Genomic DNA, 21,031 nt, shown 5'->3' with positions numbered 1-21,031 from the left:
TAATATATCATTGCCAAGTCGCACGGGTACCTGCGTGCTGTGACGGGATAGTCGCAAGGTAAACTAAGAATAGTAAAGGGTCTCTCGGGTGGGCTCAATCCCTCCCGCTGCATGCAGCCGCGGACCCTATAGAATGATACCTCCGGGATACAGGGCGTAAATTGAAGGATTCCCATCAGTCATATCCACTTTCATTTTCAATTTTCAAACGTGATATCAGACGAACTGACCCCCTAGCCACTCATCAACGGCGGGCACGTTCCATAATTATCCTCTCAAAATTTACCCGCATCCCTCGACTAGCATGGTTAGGAATCTAGGCCATTGCTAGTCAAATCTTCTAATGAAGTTGAAGTGGGCATACCCCGTTAAGGCCGAGCACGGCATGCTTCACATAGCATGTATTGAGTCCCCCTCATTCTGCTCATGAATGGACCTCATCTTTTGCAAAATTGACCACTGTGGATGAGACAACCATATGGTTACATCTTTCTAACTTCCCAGAGTGACGTATGAAGATGCATCTTCTCGCCAACTCTTTCTTTTTATCTTTTCTCGTTGGTCTCTTGTACCTGTCATTGGCAGATGCATTTCATGATCATCGGGTAATCAAACACCGTCACCATCGTAGACACCTTTTACAGGACTCCTTGGCATTTAATACCGTTCCTCGAGTCGGCGGTGCTGTAGATTCTTCAGGCTTTACATTTCGCGAGCCCGTTGCTTTGTTTGCACGCCAAAGTGCAGGATCTGGGGGTCAAGCTGGCGGTAGTGGTAGCACGGCCTCATCTGGCGACTACACATGCGGTCCTGGGCGGCCTTGTAAGAATGGAGCTTGCTGGTAGGCCATAATTATTCATACCATTCTTCGATTCCATAGACATACTAACAATAATAGCGGCGCTTCAGGTTGGTGTGGGTATGCACCCAAATTTTGTGGAACTGTGAGTCAGCAATGCTTCGACTCTGTTACAATAGTTAACAAAATGGAATAGGGCTGCCAGTCGAACTGCGATGCAAAAGCAGAATGCGGCCAGTACGCCAAGAAGCCAGGCCAAACATGTCCATTGAACGTTTGCTGCTCGTAAGTCGCTCTTGGCCTCTAACTAATATGGCTAATCCTTTGCCAGTGAACACGGTTTTTGCGGGACTACATCGGATTTCTGCGGCAATGGTTGTCAGAGCATGTGCAAGCAACCTAAACCCAACGTTGGAAGCAGCAACTCTAGGCAGGTCGTTATTGGATACTACGAAGGATGGAACATGAACAAGAAGTGTGGTACTATGACACCAGAAGAGATACCGGTACACAGCCTTACTCACTTGATCTTCTCTTTTGGCTTCATAGCGCCTGGAACATTCAAGATTGAGCCAATGTCGGATTTTCAGCCCTCTTTATTCGGTAGAGTGACAGACCTCAAGATGAAGAAGCCATCACTCAAGGTCCTCATTGCTCTTGGTGTAAGCATCTGCAATCCGGAACCTGTTCTCTTAACTAACGAAAAGTAGGGTTGGACTCACAATGATCCTGGTATGTTCATCTTTCAATGAAGTCAGTATAACTTCATCCATCGCTAACCAGCAAACAGGCAAATACCAAAAGGTTTTCTCGGACATGGCTGCTAGCGCAGCAAATCGCAAAACTTTCATCTCGAATCTCATCGGATTCATGGCTGAGTATGGCTTTGACGGTGTCGATTTGGACTGGGAGTAGTACGTGCCAACTTTTCCAAAGAAGAAGTATATGCTGACCATACAACCCCTAAAATAGCCCCGGTGCACCGGATCGAGGTGGAATTCCTGAGGATGGCGAAAATCTGAACAAGCTGATGAAAGAAATGAAGGATGCCATGGGGTCCCGATACATCCTTACATTCACCGCGCCAACCTCATACTGGTATTTGCGTCATTTCGATATCAAGAAAAGTGCAGAAATTGCCGACTGGATTAACCTCATGTCGTACGATCTCCATGGGTACGTACAATTATGGCATTCTATCAATATCTCCAAAGCTAATGGAACGTAGAGTATGGGATAGCGATAACCCGATCGGCAATCAGATCCTCGGCCATACCAACTTGACTGAGATTGACCTTGCACTTGACTTGCTCTGGAGGAATGATGTTTCACCTTCCAAGATTGTTCTCGGCACGGGTTTCTATGGTAGAAGCTTCCGTCTCGAGGATCCAAAGTGCTGGACCCCAGGATGCAAGTTCAGTGGGCCTGGAGAAAAAGGCGAATGCACTGCTACAGAAGGCTTCCTTTCTTATAAAGAGGTAAAAGACATTCTAGCTAAAACCAAAGCGAAGCCCAAGTTGGATAAGGATGCAGCCGTGCAGTACCTCACGTATGGACAAAATAGCTGGATATCATATGACGACCCTGCCACGATACAAATGAAGGTCGACTTCGCAAACAAACGCGGCCTAAAGGGACTTATGACTTGGGCAATCGATATCGACGACGAGAAGGGTGACCTCATCCGAGCGTTGACAGGGGGTGAACTCAAAGAAGGAGAAGATCTCCTCGAGTTCATGACCGACAACGGACCATCTATTGCACACGGCACGGCTGACGGCACGAAGTGTAAAATTACAGAATGTGGTTCAGAGGATGTGGAACCAAAATGTGAGGCTGGCTATACAATGGTGGGTCGTGTCAGCACAGACATCAATGGGAAGAACAGATGCAACACCAAGAAATCTAAAGAGGCTCGTAAGATATGCTGTCCCTCATTCGCTGGACCGCAAGAAAACGATTGTCGGTGGGATGACAGCCACTCTACAGCGGCTAAGACGGATTGTTCCGCAAAGTGCAACGTTGGAGAAATCAATGTCATCAATGACAGCTTCGGTTGGAAAGGAGATCTTGTAAATGGAACATATGACTGGCAGTGCAGTCGAGGCTGGAAGAGCTTCTGCTGCAAAGCGGGTAACATGGAGCGCTATCTCAAGATCTGTACCTGGACTGAATGCGACAAAAAGTGCCCGTCAGACAAGCCTTTCCAGTTAACTACCGACACTGGTGGTCCCAAGGCAAACAAGCGATGTGGATGGGAAGGTTCAGGAGATCCTTTCAGTGGCGAAGGTTCCGGAATTCGGAGGCTTTGTTGTCCCCGCGCAAACTCTTTCGGCAATTGTAACTGGGAATCGTCTAAAGTCTGCTCTAGCACTTGCGCCCTTGGGAAGATAACTCTGGATCTCGACCCGCGTGGACCGGATCCTCGAAGTAGCTCATGCCACAACGGACGTGAACAGGTAAGTAACCATTTATGCGGATTTGCAATGAATATAAAACTGACATTGATGCTTTATTGTGATAGGCATTCTGCTGTGAGCCGATCGGTGGCTTTGATAGGCCTTTTGCGCCCTTCAATCTCGAAAATCTTTTCCCAGAGGCGTACCTTCCTCCGGCAGATGCGATCCCGAACTACGATCTCGTAAGTTTTGGCGGGTTCCAAGGATTGACTCAAGAGGAGGACCCAAACAAAACTGGCATAGCCTTCTTCCTCATTGCTGGTCATAGCAGCGCTGTGTCGTCCATGCGGAAACGCGACAATCCAGGACTGGAATTCATTGATTGCCCGCATGACATACTGAAGAGACCGAACCATGAGATACAAACGGCACGTATCGTATGTATGCACCAAAACGTAACTGACTGCTTCCGAGTTGAAGAAAACGGCGTTGAAGGAACCATTGTTCATATGTAAGTGCTCCTTCAAAACACTGTGCCCTGAATCAAGCTGAGATTTTGCCCCCTTTCTTAGGCCCGATGAATGTGGAGGACCTTCTTGGTCCCGAGCAGTCTCTCTCACCCCATCTCTTGACCAGTCTCTTCCAGAAAAGGTTGCCCGGCGCAGTCCAACTTCCATCGTTTACGATTTCAAATTCGATTACAACATCGGACTAGTTCGGCGAGACGCTGGAAGGCTCAGCATACGCCTTGACTACTCCAATGTGCCAGGGTACTGGTATGCCGTGGTGGACACTCCCGGAGGCAGCCAGAAGCGAGACCTGAAAACCCTTGTCGATAGATTTTTTGATTACGGTAACACAGAAGCTTGGTACAACCGGTTTAATAAGTTGGGTTTCTTAACAGGAAACTCTATCAAGATTACGGAAAAGCTAGATCGGCTTGTCTACCACAATGGGCAGACATGCAACTACATTGACAAGCCCGTGGATGAAGAAGGAAAACTCGGAGAATCTCTGAGCGTCGCCATGCAAGGGTCTTCCAGCATTGAGCTTCACTACGGGTTCTCAATGATCGCTACCTGGACGCCCGGTGCCAGTTTCAATGTGCATCAAGCGGCAGGCTTTGTTCGCCCTCAGGGAAAAACAGACGTTTCGTTCAGGCTTGGTGGAGAAGGCATTCTCGATACCTCCAAATCTCTTATGGGCTCGACGATCACGAAGAAGTTTGGCGAAACAGGAGTAGCTGGCCACTCGCTTTATAAAGGTTGGGCCTTCTTTACAGCATACAAGGAGGCCAGCGTTGATCTAGCAAGCGGAGATAATGTCGTTGGCGCTGTACCTTTCAGTGGCTACGCTGAATCACGCATCCAGAGCAATTGGGGACTTTACAACGTTCATTTTCCTGCGGGAGCCACCATCACTCCATCTACCGGCACTGGAGAAGGCAGCAGAGTCGAAGATGAAGTCAGCAAGAGCACCAACAACAAGCTCAACGCACTCTCGAAATCCAAAGGGTGGATTGAGGTTGGCACGACAGTAAGAGTAGGACTTATGGTGGGTATGTCGTTCTCAAAGCCTTACGATAAAGTTGTCGGCGATTTACCAGACATGTCTGTTTCTCAGCGAGTCTTCTCAAGATGGAACCTTGAGCACACCGGTACACAAAGTTGCGTTTCTACAAGTCTTGGCACCAAGATGAGAAGCCACTTGAAGAAAGGCTCCACCGCTTGGAGTACTTCCACGTCCGACAAGTTATACGTAGACGAACTGGCCGCAGCCGGTACAAAGCAATGTTTTAAGGACAATGGTCAACCAATCAAGAAGCGAGACCTGGAAATTGCTCAGAATCTGACCAAGCGGGATGGGTTCGAGGACGGAAGAATTGACTGGGGTGAAATTCCCATGCCAGGCTACAATCTCGGCGACAATTTGTTCAATCAAATGCTCCCTGCATTAGGTTGTGACAATTGTGCAAGCTGCACACTCCGGAATCCATTTAGGGAACCATGCTGCGGTTGCGTTTGTTTAGGCTGCAAGTACGGATTGGGACCGAGAGGGAGAGACGAGGGACCGCTTGGTCCGTACGGCGATAACTCAGACATTGAATCAATCTTCGGAATACCTCTCTCGAAGCGCGATCTAACTGAAGAGGGTATGCTCAACGCCACGGAAGGAGGCCTACAGCAACTCGAAAAACGCGTCGGCCCAGTACCTAATACGTCTAATAAGCCATGCAATATGTGCGGTCGAACGGAAACGATCCCATATCCTGCATTTCCAAACTTCCAAAAAAATCCGCAGTCAGTAGTCGACTTCGACCTTTATGAACCGCAGGTTATGAAGTACTTCCATAACTCAAGTGCATCATGCACGAGCTGGGCAGTTCGGCAACACGCATCAATAGATATGGTATATGATTCTACGATGAGGAACGGTCAAGTTGTAGGCATGCGTAAAGGATTCTATCAAAGTAAGCTATCGAGAACTACATGAAAACGGGAAGGAGGTGCTAACAATGACTTCAGCTGAGCACCCATACGAAGCCCAGTCAATTTCGAAATTCTTTGAAGAACATGTCGGAGACTATCAGAATCCCGAGCGACGCGATTGTGCGTGGGTGAGGAGAAACATTGTCGACAACAAAACCCCATTCAACGGCGCAGGTGGAAGTGTCCTACAGCTGATGATGCGGGAGTTGGGTAACAAGAACAGACCCAACCGTCTCGCTGTTTTCTTGGCTCGATCAAACCGAATGAAGGGCACCTTGTCCAGCCATAACTCAGCCGCAAACCTTAATACATTTGATGCTCTACAAGCTGGTGACGAGCAACTCATGTACGTCAAAGAGTTCGGCATGATCTTCGCATACTGGAACATACCCGATATTTGGAACTCCTTCTGCGACAGCTACAACGGTATGAGGGATGTCCTCAGTGATTTCGATAGGAGCTGGAACTCTGCACATGCCACCGATCCAAGTGATCTGGCGGGTCAATGGGAATCCTGGAACCGGAACAATTTGAGAATCATCGCGCAGAATGGTCGGTATCAAGCGATGAGTTTGTACAATAGGAGGAAACAGATTGGGGGGTTGTATGGTTACTGGTGGTCACTGAAGTGGTGGACGGTGTTTTCGGCACCACTGGGGCAAAGCCAGTACGAGTACATCAAGCTAGACAGGTCGTGTAGGAACTTGCAGTAGATGTATAGGCTTATTGGGGTTTGAACTGTCATAATAAATGTTTCTATCATGTACTGATATATAATTGCGATATACCGAGCCTAAACTCACACCTTTTATGGACCTAGCACTGCATACAAAATGACAATTACGTTAATAGCGCTAGTGTACAGTCTTGATCTTTGTTTGCTATTTATCAACTGTATAAATCTTGCAAACTGGAGGTTGGATTATAATTCTCTCTTTTTGCGTAATAAATGATTTGTGCAGAAATATTGAAGGAAATAGGCTTTTCGTTCCAAAGATATGCCACGTGATAGTGAACGTGAGTGGTGGTACAAAGGCGCTACAGCTGCTACATCAACACCCCAAACAAAGCAGACTAGGCTCGAGCCCCTAGCATTATCCGTAAGTCTCAAATGACTCACACTAACAAATAGCGCAAGCCAGTGGATGCGTATTAGAACTTTTTCCTAACTTTAGTATGTAATCAGCATTGTTTATTCTCCTCTACATATTGCAAGTAACATGTTTTAATACTGCGTTATCAGTTAGTGTGCAAACGTATGACCATATGTGGAAATTCTGGATTTATACAAGCAAAAACCGTCTGCGTTTAAGCTTTATACTAGTCTAGGGTTCAACACTGTTAGAGCTTGGTCATATGTAGGCCTATTTCAGAAAATGCAGCGAGTCTATAATGTAACAACACTCACCAAATGATTGTATAGTTAGAGATGGATACGTAGCCTTTTATACTATTGACACAAAAAATATTTACAAAACGAAAGACAGTGTACGAGATTCCGTCTATGACCCGATTGTATATACTTCCGTTTTGTCCTTCTTTAGCTTAAAATCCGACTAATCCTTTAAATCGGTGCAATCATTATAAGCCACCTTACGATCAAAGAGTTGCCCAACATCTGGTAACATCTTTGTTTGTTTCAAACGACAGCACATAGGCTGTTTCCCATCGCGGTATTTTTTGCCGTGTCTTTTTTCTTCGTGTTCGTGGCCTTCTTGGTGTTCTTTGTCCTCTCCGTGTTTGTGATGTTCTTTGCCATGTTCGTGTTTGTGGCCTTCTTCATGTTTTTCGCGATCCTTTTTGTTCATGTATTCACACGCGTTCCTGAAATCCTCCATCGAGTCAACGCTCCCAGCTAGAATAATATTGGTAAGCATTGGTTTATGAAATCATAAAGGAAGGAATTCAGCGAAAGTACAAATAAAGCCATCCATAACAAGCGAAATCACGTACGGTATGTGCAGGATACAATGACACCATCATCGTTGGCTTCGCAGCAGCGCGGATACTCAATGCCAGGACAGACATTAGAGTTGCGTTTAGCAGTTGCGCCGCGTTTGGGTACGATAGTGGCTGTGATGGTCAGGCTTAGAAGGGCAGCAATGGTAATGGGAGTGAAGCGCATCGTTCTTGTTGTTTTTGTATTAGGGATAGCGGTGATAGTTATCGTTTTTTTGTGCTTATGATATTAGGTAAGAAATTCGGTTGAGGAAGTAGATGTTTATATATTTCTTTTTAGTAATTACAAAGCGCGTCATAGAGAATAATTCTACTCTCTTGATGCTCACACTTAGCGCTCAACAATTAGCATTCAACACTCAACACTCAACACTTTTTATGAGCTGGTACAGATAAGTAACTTATCATCCCGTGACCTTGGTATGAGATACAAGTAATGGCTCTTAGGCTCCTACTAGGTACTCCTCGGGCTACTAAGTGTCAAGAAGAGCGAACTTTACATACAATCTTATGTATGGCCATGAACAGAACGCTAATTACTTGTACCTTTTGGGTGGTAGTAGCCTTGAATCTCGACTATGTGACACTAACTATTACACGCATATAGCTATTAAGCTCCAGATACTGCCATGCAGTATGCTGTATCTTTTTGGCCACATTTTAGCTGAGCTTCAGGCAAGCCAAGTATTTATTACCTTCACCGAGTTTTCCACTGAATAAAAAGAAATGCCACATTGCTTCTGTAGAAAGCAAATAACGCAGATCCTGCACGTTTATTTCCGGTGAGGGAATAGGCACGCGGTTCCTGCATAAAACAAATTATGTTGAAAAGAAACCCGTTTGGAAAAATGAATCTGAATTAATAGGAATCTGATATATAAATGTACCTGCGGCATTTTGGAGATAGATGTTTTACCAACACTAAAACAATCTCGAACTATTTACAATCATACCATACTAGTCAAACATAAAAGTTCACATGTTTAATATAGATGCTATGCTCTCCATGGTATACGCCAAGCCAACTATTCAGCGTCAAAGCACTGAACATGGTGTTAAACTTGCGTCTCGAGCAGCGTGTATTGAAGAATAACAGAAATACGTGTTTATTCAAACGGAAAGTTTCTGATTGAGAATTGAAATAGCCTGGTCGGATAAGCAATCCGACTAATCGGTGCTGTCAAGGAAGTTGTATGAATATAAATGGTATTTTTGGACCTGGTCTTGTAAGTGATTGAAATAGGAAGACATGATTCAAATAGAAAGACATGTTATTGAGAAGAAGACTGATCTTCAAAGGTGCCTGAAATAGAGCTAGGTTAGGGTTAGGGTACAATGAAAATTACTGGAGCGTTGTATTAAAGTAGTAAAGAGTACAAGAGCACTAGCAAATTTCGCGAAGAAGTTTGCTTTCGCTTGCAGTTCTGTGAGGGTTGAGTTGTCGCAATAGGTATTTCTGGGATATGTATATAGTGAGGTACGAGTAATTCAATAGATATGCCTAAGTTGACCTACATGGCAATTGTATAATGCATTTTTCGAGAAACGCTACCAGGAGCTGGCACTGGTATAGAATTAGAAGTGAGTAGTTGCACGTGTATTACTACTTAGTGCAGAATGCAAAATGTGGCGCTTATCGATAAGCGCACGCACGAGGTGGCTTTCCATCAAGCCTTTTCCTTTTCTTCCTTGCATGGCAGCGAAGAAATAACTTGTCACATTGAACTATTATCCTGTATCTGATACCCAGTCTTTGGTTGATGCAAAGCCTGGGGGGACTAGCTGTCTCGCTTCCTAGGCAGCTTCCATTCCGTGCGCCAACACGTCTTGCCCCGCAACGCATTTGTCGCTTCGCTCCCATCATGGAACTGTCAACGGATGCAACTGAACGCGTTCGTATGTCTCTTAGATGAGTTTGGACGGGTCTGGCTGACAGGGAACGTAGAAGGGTTCTGTGCATCATGACACACACGCTACCCCACCACAGTTCATCCAAAAGGAGCACTGGCGCTACCAGAGCATGCGCAAAGCCGACTTGGAGAACGATCCAGACATCTTTGACCTAAGCAAACGTAATGAATTCAGCCAAGATTGGAAAGACATCTGGCGTCCTGCCGGTGTCATTCCAGCGACTCAGATTGAAGCTGCTTGCATGGCCTACGCTGGCGGTAAACCACTATCAGCACCAGTACAAGACGCGCAAATCTTTGAACATCGTGATTTCCCCGGTCTCCAAGTCATATCTCGATTACTTCCTCCCGAGACTCAGGTTTTGTTCACATCATGCTTGATGCACAGGGATCTGGCGGACCCTGGACACAAAATCAACCTCCAAGCCGATTTCGATATTCCTTATCCACCCAAGCCCACGTCTGAGCCCTCGCGATTTGACAGCAACTTTTTTCTTCGCGACCGGGCAGCTGAGACTGACTGTCTTATACCGAAGTCACCTGACAAGCAAAAGCCATTAAACAACGAGCAGTTTCTCTACTCGAAACTTCGATGGCTCACGCTCGGTGAGCAGTACGACTGGCCGACTCGCAGCTACGCAAAACATGCTACTCCATTTCCTGACGATTTGTCAAGGCTAGTTACTGGTCTTTTCCCTCATATCCGACCAGAGTCTGGCGTCGTGTTAATGTACTCGGCCAAAGATTTCATGCCTGTACATCGCGATGTAAGCGAGCAATGCCAGCGTGCACTCGCGAGTTTCAGTGTGGGTTGCGACGGCATATTTATCATGGCCAAGGGCGAGGACGATGGACAAGGAGAAAATGCTCCGAGGAGCGTCGCTATCCGTGTCCATAGCGGCGACGTCGTGCATCTAACAGGGGATGCACGATGGGCTTGGCATGCAATGGCTCGCTGTATACCAAGCACATGTCCGCCTCATCTTGCCAGTTGGCCGGTCGGCACTCCTGGAGCTACGCCGGCGGAAGAGAAAGCCTACAAAAAATGGAAGGGCTATATGAGCACCAAGCGCATCAATGTCAGTTGTCGCCAGGTGTGGGATTAGAGGAACGAAAGGCAGAGCAATCTTCGCAGCAAACCTGCTGTTTTAAAAGTGCCGTTGGTGTATAGATCCAGCCCGCCACGGTTGTCTCCGAAACTCACTAAACTGTGTTTCAGCACAATGTGCGCAGCCAGTGCCGGTCTAGACGTCTCTAATGGCCTCTAACTGCCAATGTCCATTTTGTCGGATCTTGCCATCCATCGCTGGTAGACAGGCTTGACATGCACCTGGCGAGTCAGAAGGTTCGACACAGGGACCTGTCTTTTGAACTTTACACGCGCCGTTATCACCTTAATGCGTGGTTCGGTGCCGGACCGGTTTTTGCATTTGCGCTAGCGACTACCCCCATCTAGACCCTAGTGACGTTTTTCCCCACCGAATGGCAACGGGTGGATCAGCGACCACCCTAACAGCCACACAATGCAATCCTAGTCACTTATTTTCTTGACTCTTGTTTATCGGTCAACGCCTCGACCCGCTGTGAACCCTTGTTTCTGCTCCCGTGTTGAAATGTGTGGGTTCCTGTCGCCTTGCATGGCGCTATATCAGGGCACCCTGGACTTTTGCAATTATGGATGGGTGTGCGAATCCATGAAGATTGCTGGTTTAAAGCGAATGTTTCCCACACTGAAATGTCCTTTTTGTTCCGCTTGCCACTGCGACGATTTTCCTTGGACTGAAATTGTTCAGTCTACTTCTGGTTTACTTGTGCGTTGCAGTGTTTGTTCTAATCTTTTTGTATTTCAAAAGCGTCAAGCGTTATGGGGTTAATGAACCTGCCTCAATTCCGCTACCATGGACCATGGGTTCAAATGTTGATTGCTGGCCTGGGAGTTGGCTCTTCCGCAGGCATTTACGTTGCTCTGAATCTACTGGGTGCTGGGGGTGGAAGGCCCGACTCGGCTCAAGTTGTTCAGGTTGTCAACGCTACACTCTGTGCAGGTAAAACAGGGCTGGAGCTTTGTGTCTCAGGCCATTGATAACAGAGATAGTATGGTTCCTCTCCTCTTCCTTCGGCGGCTCCATCTTGAATAAACTCGGGCCTGGTCTTACCATGTGCATCGGTGTTCAAACTTACGCTGTCTATGTCGGATCGCTGTGGTACTACGATGAGACTGGCAAGACTGGCTATCCTTATGCTGCTGGCCCAATTATTGGAATTGGCGCGGGAATGGTCTTCATCACTGCTGGATATGTTGCAACTGGGTATCCAGAAGAGTGCGAGAAAGGATCCTATGCAACCATTTTGATGAACATGCAGGCTCTGGGCTCTGTCATCAGCGGTATCATTCCCGTGATCATCAACCGAAACTCTGAGACTGTCGCGGGCGTGCCTCGGTCGGTATACATTTCTTTCATAACTATCATGGTCATTGGAGGTTTGCTTTGCTTGTTCTTGCTACGACCGCACAGGCTCACAAGAGACGACGGGTCAGTTGTCGCAGTTGATCGCCCTAGAGGGGCTTGGAATGAGCTGAAGGCAAACCTGCTCGCATTCACGGATCCAATCTTGGTTTTGATGATCCCCGCCTTTCTCCCGTCAGAGGGTTTTCTCGTTTACAGCGGGTCAGTGAATGGTAAGTATTCGCTACACGGCCATTTGGCATACTGCTCACATACTCCAAGCGTTCAATAATAACCTTCGCACTCGATCCCTGCTGTCGTTTATTGCTGTCGTCCTGCAAATCCCCGCAGGATGGGCCCTACAATGGGTTCTGGACTACCCAGGCTGGGGCCGACGCAAACGAGGACTGGTTGGGCTGACTGGTGTTTGTGTACCTCTTGTCATTGCGTGGGTATGGGAAATGGTACATCATCTACTCTACATTTGAATACAACCTATTAACACCAGCCAGATCCGCACTCGCAATTACGACCGCAACCATCCTCCAAGCCACGCCACGGATTGGGAAGACTCTAGTTTTGGTTGGGTCTTTGTTCTCTTCATGCTCAACTGGGTCTTTTCCCAGCTCTGGCACAACATAGTATACTACTGGATCGGCGCTTTGACCAACTCACCTCAGAAGCTTACATATTACGTGGGCATCTTCCGTGGAGTACTCGGTGCTGGTGAAGCAATCTGCTTTGGCCTGGACAGTATCAAGATCCCTTTCATTGCTGAGGCAGGAGGCATATTGCTGTTCTACGTCATGGGCATTGCGAGCTTCTATTATCTAGGCATATACCACATGACGGATACAAATTACGACAAGACTGAGGAGGGGGCTGTGATTCCCAATCACATTCTGGAAAGAGACGGGCTTGCGCCTGCGCAGGTGATACGCGAGCGGACAAAGGACCCACTGCGCAGTGGTGACAAAGTTTAACAGCTCTGCACATTGAGCTACTATGATGACGCGGTATTTCCTCCTCTCATAATACACTACCATCAGAGATTGCATTTTATGATTACTCAAAGATCCTTTCCCACACCTCTCGTGCCAACATGATAGGCGAAATAGTTTTGCCACACAGCTGTATCCTACTCTACACAGCCTCCTTCGCAAGTCTACGTTTCCACTCTTAACCCAACCAATCAACCTTGACGCACCAAATTGACGCCTCTGCACAAACAATATAGCACCACGCCAATGCTACGCGTTCCTTCGACCCAGTCAAATCCACATCCGATCCTCCGCACGCTACTATTTGCCTCCGCGTAGATAACCAGGGGACCAGGACGCCGTTCCCCCCATTACCACAACCTGCAGCACTCATGAATCGTCGCGCATCTGAACTCGCATATCAATGCAGGCCTAATCCCCGTCCGTATACACATGCACCTACTCAACGCATAGCCTTTAGCACCCGCAGCCCACCCGTCCTCGCCCTATCAATCCCCCGAACAAAAAACAAAAAAAGGGCAAAGAACCCAGCATCCATGCTTTCTCCCTTTTCGTTTCTTTTTCCCTTCCCTCCAAACAAGGGAGCACCCAGTATCTCGCAACAGACTCCGGGGCTGGCAAGGCAAACTGGGCATCCACATCTCCAAGCCACACGGGCGATGTGCCTTTGCCCGCCCCCCCTTCTCCCTACTTACTAGTTCGCCCCACTCACCGCGCCTCGCCTACACCCCACGGCCCGTCCCCCGCTTCAATCGCGCTACATATCAAACGCGCTGTGCGCGCCTTGCGTATCGCAGGCGAGTACGGGGGTTGGCGGGCGATCGCGACAGAAAAGGGTTGCGTGGTGCGAGAAGGAGTGCGGACACGCGGGTGTGCTGTGCGAGAATGATGCATATATGACGTAGGGATGCGGTACGGCTGCAAGACTGCCGGCATATCAAAGGATGCAAATGCGCAGTGTATGGGTGGGAAGTTGTTGCATCGGAAGTATTGACGTTTGCAGCTGGGGGGGGGGGGGGGGGGGGGGGGGCCTTGCGAAGGGGGCGAATGCGGTGGAGATCAACGGTTTGGAGGCGCGCTGTGGATAATGTGGATAAGTGGGGAGGGAGGGAGATGTGCTCCGCTCGTCAGGCTGAAAGCGGTGGAGTGTGCGTTTTGGAGTAGGATTATATGGGGGTGGTATTTTATTTTGGAGAAGAGCATGGGAGGTTAGAGAGCAGGATGCGCAAATCCATGGCGGTTCACAGCTTTTTGGAGGCGATGGTGATCAAGGATATAGGACTTTGATTTGCGCATTATCAAGAGGTGAGTAACGTCCCCAATAGTCGCCCTCGACAAGTGATACTGTGAAACGCTGCATAGGTAGTAGGCCAACCTATATAGCATTTAAGAAATAGGTTGGTGGAGGTACTAGAGTCTGCAGCCCCTTCAGAGACTACACTCACCCAACCCCCCTCAGACAAACCCACATAACAAGCCTCTAAAGTAGCCGCCCGGACCACTCCTACTCCAATACCCCAAGTTCGATCTTTCTAAATGTCTAGAAATTCAAACTTGACGAGTATCGTACACGCTGTTTCGTGTCCAGCCAGATCAAACATGCGCACAAAAACCCACCCCGGCACAACGTACATTAGTCTCACAGCCGCAACAGCAAAAAGCGGGTTCTTGGAGAAACTATCATCGCTCTTGATCAACATGCGCAAGAAAATCAACTCATTATCCTCGTACTCCCACTCAAGTACTTCTTTCCACAGGGGGTCAGTGGCAGGCGGGTTATCTTTGTGCATAAACCCAGTAAGCTTATGAGGTTTGTAGACGGCGGTTTTGCGCTTTGGAGGCATGTTGTTCAGGTCATTGGGGTGTACAAGCGTGCATGTTAGGTAAGGCTTGATTTCGTTGGGGTCGCGTGTTTTGGGCAGAGGAATGTCCGTTGCACCCGCAACGTGCAGTCGGAGCTGCTTCCGCCTTCCAGTGCCAAGGTTTCCAGAGCCACCCGCACGCAGGGCAGCAGGCTTAAGGACGTATCCGCTGGAGCCAGTGAAGAGCGCTTCGTTGATCTGCGAGCCCGCGCCAAAGGTTTGCCAGTTGAGCGCGCATATCTGTGCGCCGATGCTCCAAAAAGGGACAGGCGCTAGGTTCTTGGAGGAAATTCTGGTGCCCTTGGGGTAGACACGCATCAAATGGTGGGCGTTATGGTGAGCAATCTTTGCGCTGTTGGCTGGGAGATGACTCTTGAGACCAGATTCAGAGACGTTGATGAGCTGGTGGTGTGGTGCATTTTCAAGATGGCTTTCGAACCACGAGTTGTTAACAGGCTTGACAGACTGCGCGTACACCCCCAGGTTTGCAAGCTCAGGAATGACAGTGCCAGTCTGGGCGGTCTTCTTTTGTTCCACATATGCCTGGTGTGCTTGCTTTTGCTCTTCATCGTCGGAACTGGACGAGCTGCTGCTGCTGGTCTCCGGTTCATTGGGTAAGTGATACTCAACAATGACTGCCACCTTGTTCCCCAACTCGGCAAGGGTGACATGCTCATGCTTTTCCGGGTCGTTTTGTTCGCGTGTGCCTTTGTCACGCACCTCTTGACTAAGGAGCCGGTGGCCAAGAACCTCTTGGAAGATTTGTACCAGGCGAAGCTGACCGTGCGGGCCACAATGGTTCTCCAAGGAGATGAGGATGGGTGCAGCATCGACCTCATTTGCAGCCTCTCTGTCAACAACATCCCGGATTGTTTCACACACCTCACGGAAGGGTATGTGAGAGACGAGTGTGTAGCCATGAGTGACTTTGGGCTCATCGGCATTTTCATCGTTGTCCCAAGCATCAATCTCAACGCAACGCGATCCAGTGTGAAGGGCGATCTCGTATGCCTGGGCACGTGACTCGCCATAGAGTTGGTGAGCCATTAGGTACGTGTTGTGCGATGAACTGATAAAGTACTCGGGAAGTGGATGGTTTCTGTCAAGGAGTTCGCGGGGGATTTGGACGTGGTTCCTGCTAAGCATCTCCCGTAACGCTGAAACCCATTCTGCTTCTGAGCCGGACTCTGGCTTGTGCAAGATGTTATTCTCGATAATATGGTGCTGTAGTCCTTTGCTCACGCGGAGTTGGTCTTTGGTGATGTGCGATTCTCGTGAGGCATGGCCCCCGCCAGCCACAGTCCGCGCATCAATGGCCTCGCCCTTGTCTTCATCATCGACGCTTTTCTTGGAAAAAGGATTGAGCTTTGCGATGCCGGAGACTAGTTCCGCCATGGTGTGCTACGTACTGTACTGTGGCGATAGGTATGGGTCGGGTGAGTGTTCAGCCACAGGGACGATGAGGGGATGGATGAGAAGTGTGGCTGGTTGAGCCGGCGGGGTATAAGTACAGGCTTGGCCGGTTCGCACGGAAAGCGTATACTCACAACAGTCTCACGTCCACGAGCAAATGCCGACACCAGGAATCCTGCGCGGGAACGGTGCAAGCAGTCAGGTTCAAATCATGGTTTCCAGCTTTCGTCTCAAGTCTTGGTCAAACGCGCCAGCCACTCGAGACGTCGCGCTAGAGCATGCGCTGCTTAGTGCTTGGACTAAGCTAACCTGCATCATGTCAGGTGCGAGCCCTGCCTCCTATACTTCAGACACAACACTGTGGATTACATTGGCCGGTTGGCGAACTCTATTCATGAGACCTGGTCAGCTACATAAAAATCCCTGGAAATACTGCGGGATTATCGTTAAATCGCTCTCACCTTCAGGTATCACGGTACTGGTAATGCCGTGTTGCGGTTCGTGCATGCACAGCCACGATTCTAGCCTTAAGGCACGTCAACCGGTCTGTCAGCCCAGAAAACCGCCGGCGAACAGTACCCACAAGCCGGCGTTTATCGTCTCTCGTCCATGACTATCGCAACAACAGCCAATGGGATAGACCCTCACGGTTAAGCCTAGGCTCTGTCTCTGAGGTCATAGTATTCGGCCTCGCAGGCAGCCTCGGGTAAACCATCTTGGAGCAGCTGCTGAAACCCTTTCCAAAAAACGGTGCACACACTTGCAGTCTTATAGTCAACCAACCTCCCTTATGGCTGTGCGAGTGTCGATCGTCTTGTCGATCTACCGCCGTCACCGCCTTTCGCCGTTGCAGACAACCTATCTATGCGCCATGCGTCAGATGGGTACCGTAAAACAGTCACGCTCCTTCACATGAGTCTCAGCCAATCAGCGACCCTGCACTAGCTAACGCAATACGCCAAGAGTTCGACCTTGAGCAGCACGCCTGGCTTCTAGCCTCGACCTCGAACCCCCAACTACCGAGTTTCCTACAGTTGGGATACACTAGAGGATAGGGTCTTGGCATCATCAACCGCACCACTAGCAAGTTGGTTAATGTTGAAACAAGATCAGCTAGGTACATCCTATGGAGATTAGAACATCAGCAGCATAGAAAAGACAGGGCCAAACAACTATGTGCAGAGCAGGTTACAACACTGTACATTCGATACTATGTTCTCCAAGAAAACAGAGGTATAATTTCCTAAGTTCACTATCTTCAAATCTACACTCTACCTGGAATTCCTCTAAACCCCCAACACCAAAATCGCCATTCGCCAAACCTACGAAAACCTCGCCAAGCAATCATCGTTACTCCTTCCTTCCTCCCGACTTACGCAACGTCTTAGCGCCCTCCTCCACATTCACACTCTGACTGTCTTCATGATCAAAGGCCTCAATAAACCCCTCGCACGTACAAACCAACACTGCAGATTTACCTTCATCGACACCCACAAGAACCTTGGCTAGACCATCTATTTTGAGCTCTGCCACACATTCAACCACTCGCGTATATGTCGTTGACTCGAGACATGCTTGATGCAAGCTGTGATGGCATACGCAAGCAGCCCGCGTTGCATCGGCGCGTACTAAAAGGGCATCAGCACCTTTTCTTTTCTTGATCTCGTACAGAATATGGAAATGTTGAAGTACCATTGCCCGAGAAGGAGTCAGTGTGTTGGGATCCTGTATTACTGATCCACGTTCCCACACACACGACGTCCATGTCACACTGACGAGAAAAGGGGGGAGGTGCGCCGTTGATAGCGGGGCCGCTTAGGCCATTGGGACGTGGGGATGTAGCATCATAATTGTCGCGTTGGGGAGTGCCATGAGTGGCAGCATGTACAATGGAGTTGGACTGATCTGGAGCCACCATGGCCGAAGTTTTAGTCTGACGAACAAAAACGGCTACGCCAACATGCGGAATCTCAGCTCCTTATGTATGATTTTACCATTGTGAAGGAGAAAAGGAGTGAACCCAATCACACAGCGTGCTTCTTTTCACCGCTCTAAAGAGCCTCACTTCCAACCAAGTCTCTTGCTGTCGCTGGGGGGTAAGAAAAAAAGGCACGGCCCATACAACTCTCACTGCCCACTGCCCACTGCCCGCTGCTCACACTCGCGACTGGCTCTGCTACGTCGTACAAGCCCAATGTAGCAGGTATTACTGCATATGCAGCAACTCTAAGTAAGCTCTCCCGCATCCGCGCCGCCGCCGCCGGCGGACAAGGCTGAACAATATGTTGCTGTGCATGGTCATGGGGTACACTAGCCGGGCAGAAGCCCCCCCCTTCCAAGCCGCAAGCGAGTAGCACACCACTGCAATCAAAATTCCCCCCGGAAAGAAGCGCAAAAGGAATGAGAGAGTGCATGCCTGCCGCGTGACAACCTCGCAAGCCACACAAGATCAACAACGGCTGGTGGTGCAAAAGGTCTTGTTACTGGGGCCAACCAGAGACACAGCGGATCTAGCTTCCGGGACCGCTGCCGCCGTATGACTTTGCACGCGGTGCGCAAGAAAAAAAGGGTGTTCCGCGTGGAGCAATGCTAAAGACTCCGGTTTGCCGAGTAGTGGTCCGGGGGGAAGCGGGTTCTCTCTGGTTTGGATCCGGGGAGCGTGAACGGAAGCGGAGGCCTGGTAACGCTTTTCCACTCGGCATTGCCTTTGCGCCCGGCAGCGCTTATGCGGTCTCGGAAGCGCGAGTCGGGCCATTTGGGTGGAAGATTTGGGCGGTGTGATGAGCGTTTCTTGTCATCGTTGTTGTTCGAAGGGATGACGTCGCTGTGAGGAGGCGCTTAGGATCGCCTGCCATCTGATCGATTTTGCCACGAAGACGGAGCATGGGCTGAATACACCGACTTTCTCTGAGATGATCGTCAGTCTGGCAGTATCATGAGGGGAGTTTGGGGGCTGTGCCGTGTGTTGTGGTGAAATGGAGCAGGGTCTGTTGGAAAAGCTGCATGGGTAGTCAGGCGCCAGCCTTGGGAAGGCTGGGTTGGCATTGACAATCAATGTGCGGAATACTCTAGCCAACAGTAGGGCAGATGGAGGGTACCAAAGCCGCCTCGAGCGCGGTGCGATATTGTGGGTGGGGGTTCAAGATCCCAGTGACCCTATCACTGCAGTAACGTTGCGCCCTGAGAACGTATTGGCCGCCATACGGTGATACAGCCAGATACAAAAGCCCGCCAAGTCCAGATAAGGTAGGTTGGGAACTGCACCCGGTTCCGCGACACGTGTGCATGAAGCAGTGATGCAGTCCGCTTGTGGGTGATTCTTGATTACCTTTCCGCAGTGAGGGGCTGTGGACCAAAGTGCACACGGTACAACGGTTGCATGGAATGAAGTAGACAAAGTGAGAATGGCTACAGCTGCTAGTCTCGAACCCGGCCGGCTGCCACGTGGTTACATGAATCATTAGAGCTGTCTTTCGAGGTCAGCCTTCGAAACCTTGCAAGATAAAAGCACTGAAGCGAAACGTTTTGACGCGCAGCGTGCCAGAATTTGATCTGTGCTTGGAATCTTTGTCGAAGAAGCCATGGAAGGCCTCAGTCTTCCATGGCATGCGTAATCATTGGCCACCAGTGAAGCGCCATGCAGCTATGACAAGGGTGTTGATAGCCGGTCTACGCGCTAGTAAACAATCTTTGAACAATGCCTTTCATTCCATCTGCAGTCGGTGAGCAGAGATCTGCGACTGCAAATTGCAGGATTATCTTCAAGTGCTGACAGAGTTACGGAGGCGCCCTAGACATACACAGCAGCCTTTACAGCCTTTGCAGCCTTTGCAGAACCAGTGCTAGTCAGATCCACTTTTCCTGCAGAAGTGCTGTCTGGTCGGCGCGTAAATACGAACAGCAGACCGATCACCCGGGCCAAAGACGCAGATAAGCCTGCCGTTTGACATGGTGATAGTCACCCCTTCGGCATGGCAATCAATACATTTCTGTTTCATCCTCAGACTTTCAGCTGCGCAACGATGTGCGTTGGCAGACTGTGGAGCTGTTCATTACTTCCTTTCTAGTCGCTGGCTCGGCCCAACTTGCTTCTCATCCTTGTTTGATTCCATTGAGTCTGTGCTTTATATCTGCATGATTTGAAGGAAAGGGGGTCTGTAAAATCGATATCGGTTATTGCTTAGAGCCTTGTTCGGAAATGAGAGTATCGTAGCGGTGAGGAAAAGCCACACATCAGTCTCAAGGACTACGTTATGGGCGAGGATAAGGGACAGACCTCGCTGTAACTCCTCTACTGTCAAATAGATCCATTTGGATGGCCGATATGCAGGACACTGATGATGGTGGCGGACTGGTCAGTACCAGATGAAAGCTCAATTGAGTAGATTTGGTCTCCACAGCGAATTTGGATTCTTGAAATTAATTAGGCTTTCCATGTCGTCCCAGAAGTGAACTAGAACCATATCATCCTCGAAATGGTAGACGTCAAACATGTCTCGGTTGCCACACATACAAAACAACTGAAATTGATATTTGCGCAAAAGGTTGGATATCCAGGGTCATGGGGTTGATGCTTGCCGAGCACCAGGTCAGCCTCCCCCCGTTGCGCTTCAGCCCTTTACTGGTGTGTATGTAGTACCTGTCGAGTCAGCCAGATCGCGTCATTCGTCTCGGCTCGCCATCGTCTAGGATTGCAATTATCAAAGCGTCATTTCACCGAAAATAAGGCCGCTGTCCTAACAACCATGCTCG

General features: G+C 49.1%; 4 protein-coding genes across 4 annotated transcripts; 2 read left to right on the top strand and 2 right to left on the bottom strand.

Moving 5' to 3' along the window:
• Nucleotides 1-518: 518 nt before the first annotated feature.
• On the top strand, nt 519-6,400 carry PSV08DRAFT_250058 (uncharacterized protein; the record flags this gene model as incomplete). Its single annotated transcript, XM_014221669.2, has 11 exons — nt 519-841; nt 899-944; nt 996-1,084; nt 1,131-1,461; nt 1,510-1,531; nt 1,590-1,713; nt 1,772-1,975; nt 2,028-3,258; nt 3,324-3,709; nt 3,771-5,668; nt 5,724-6,400. The coding sequence occupies 11 exons, from the start codon at nt 519-521 to the stop codon at nt 6,398-6,400; spliced, it is 5,331 nt and encodes a 1,776-aa protein (XP_014077144.2).
• An 843-nt stretch (nt 6,401-7,243) lies between these two features.
• Nucleotides 7,244-7,812, bottom strand: PSV08DRAFT_404079 (uncharacterized protein; the record flags this gene model as incomplete). The annotated part of the gene is made up of 2 exons (XM_014221671.1): nt 7,244-7,542; nt 7,641-7,812. The coding sequence occupies 2 exons, from the start codon at nt 7,810-7,812 to the stop codon at nt 7,244-7,246; spliced, it is 471 nt and encodes a 156-aa protein (XP_014077146.1).
• Nucleotides 7,813-9,508: 1,696 nt separating this feature from the next.
• PSV08DRAFT_373199 (alkylated dna repair alkb) lies at nt 9,509-13,909 on the top strand (the record flags this gene model as incomplete). The annotated part of the gene is made up of 7 exons (XM_014221673.2): nt 9,509-9,538; nt 9,592-10,639; nt 11,494-11,601; nt 11,652-12,236; nt 12,286-12,467; nt 12,516-12,935; nt 13,802-13,909. The coding sequence occupies 7 exons, from the start codon at nt 9,509-9,511 to the stop codon at nt 13,907-13,909; spliced, it is 2,481 nt and encodes an 826-aa protein (XP_014077148.2).
• Nucleotides 13,910-14,272: 363 nt separating this feature from the next.
• Nucleotides 14,273-16,469, bottom strand: PSV08DRAFT_207632 (PLC-like phosphodiesterase). The gene has a single exon (XM_014221674.2). It carries the CDS (start codon nt 16,259-16,261, stop codon nt 14,537-14,539), a length of 1,725 nt encoding a protein of 574 aa, XP_014077149.1. The 5' UTR covers nt 16,262-16,469; the 3' UTR covers nt 14,273-14,536.
• Between the last annotated feature and the right edge of the window lie 4,562 nt (nt 16,470-21,031).

Source organism: Bipolaris maydis, assembly GCF_028858645.1.
Source record: "Bipolaris maydis strain C4 unplaced genomic scaffold PSV08scaffold_11, whole genome shotgun sequence".
Taxonomy (NCBI): domain Eukaryota; kingdom Fungi; phylum Ascomycota; class Dothideomycetes; order Pleosporales; family Pleosporaceae; genus Bipolaris; species Bipolaris maydis.
Note: the sequence above shows the minus strand (reverse complement) of the source record. Positions and strands in the feature narration are given on the sequence as shown.

Excerpts from the sequence above, each read along its gene's own strand:
- PSV08DRAFT_207632 (XM_014221674.2), bottom strand. The coding sequence starts at position 16,261 with ATGGCGGAACTAGTCTCCGGCATCGCAAAGCTCAATCCTTTTTCCAAG.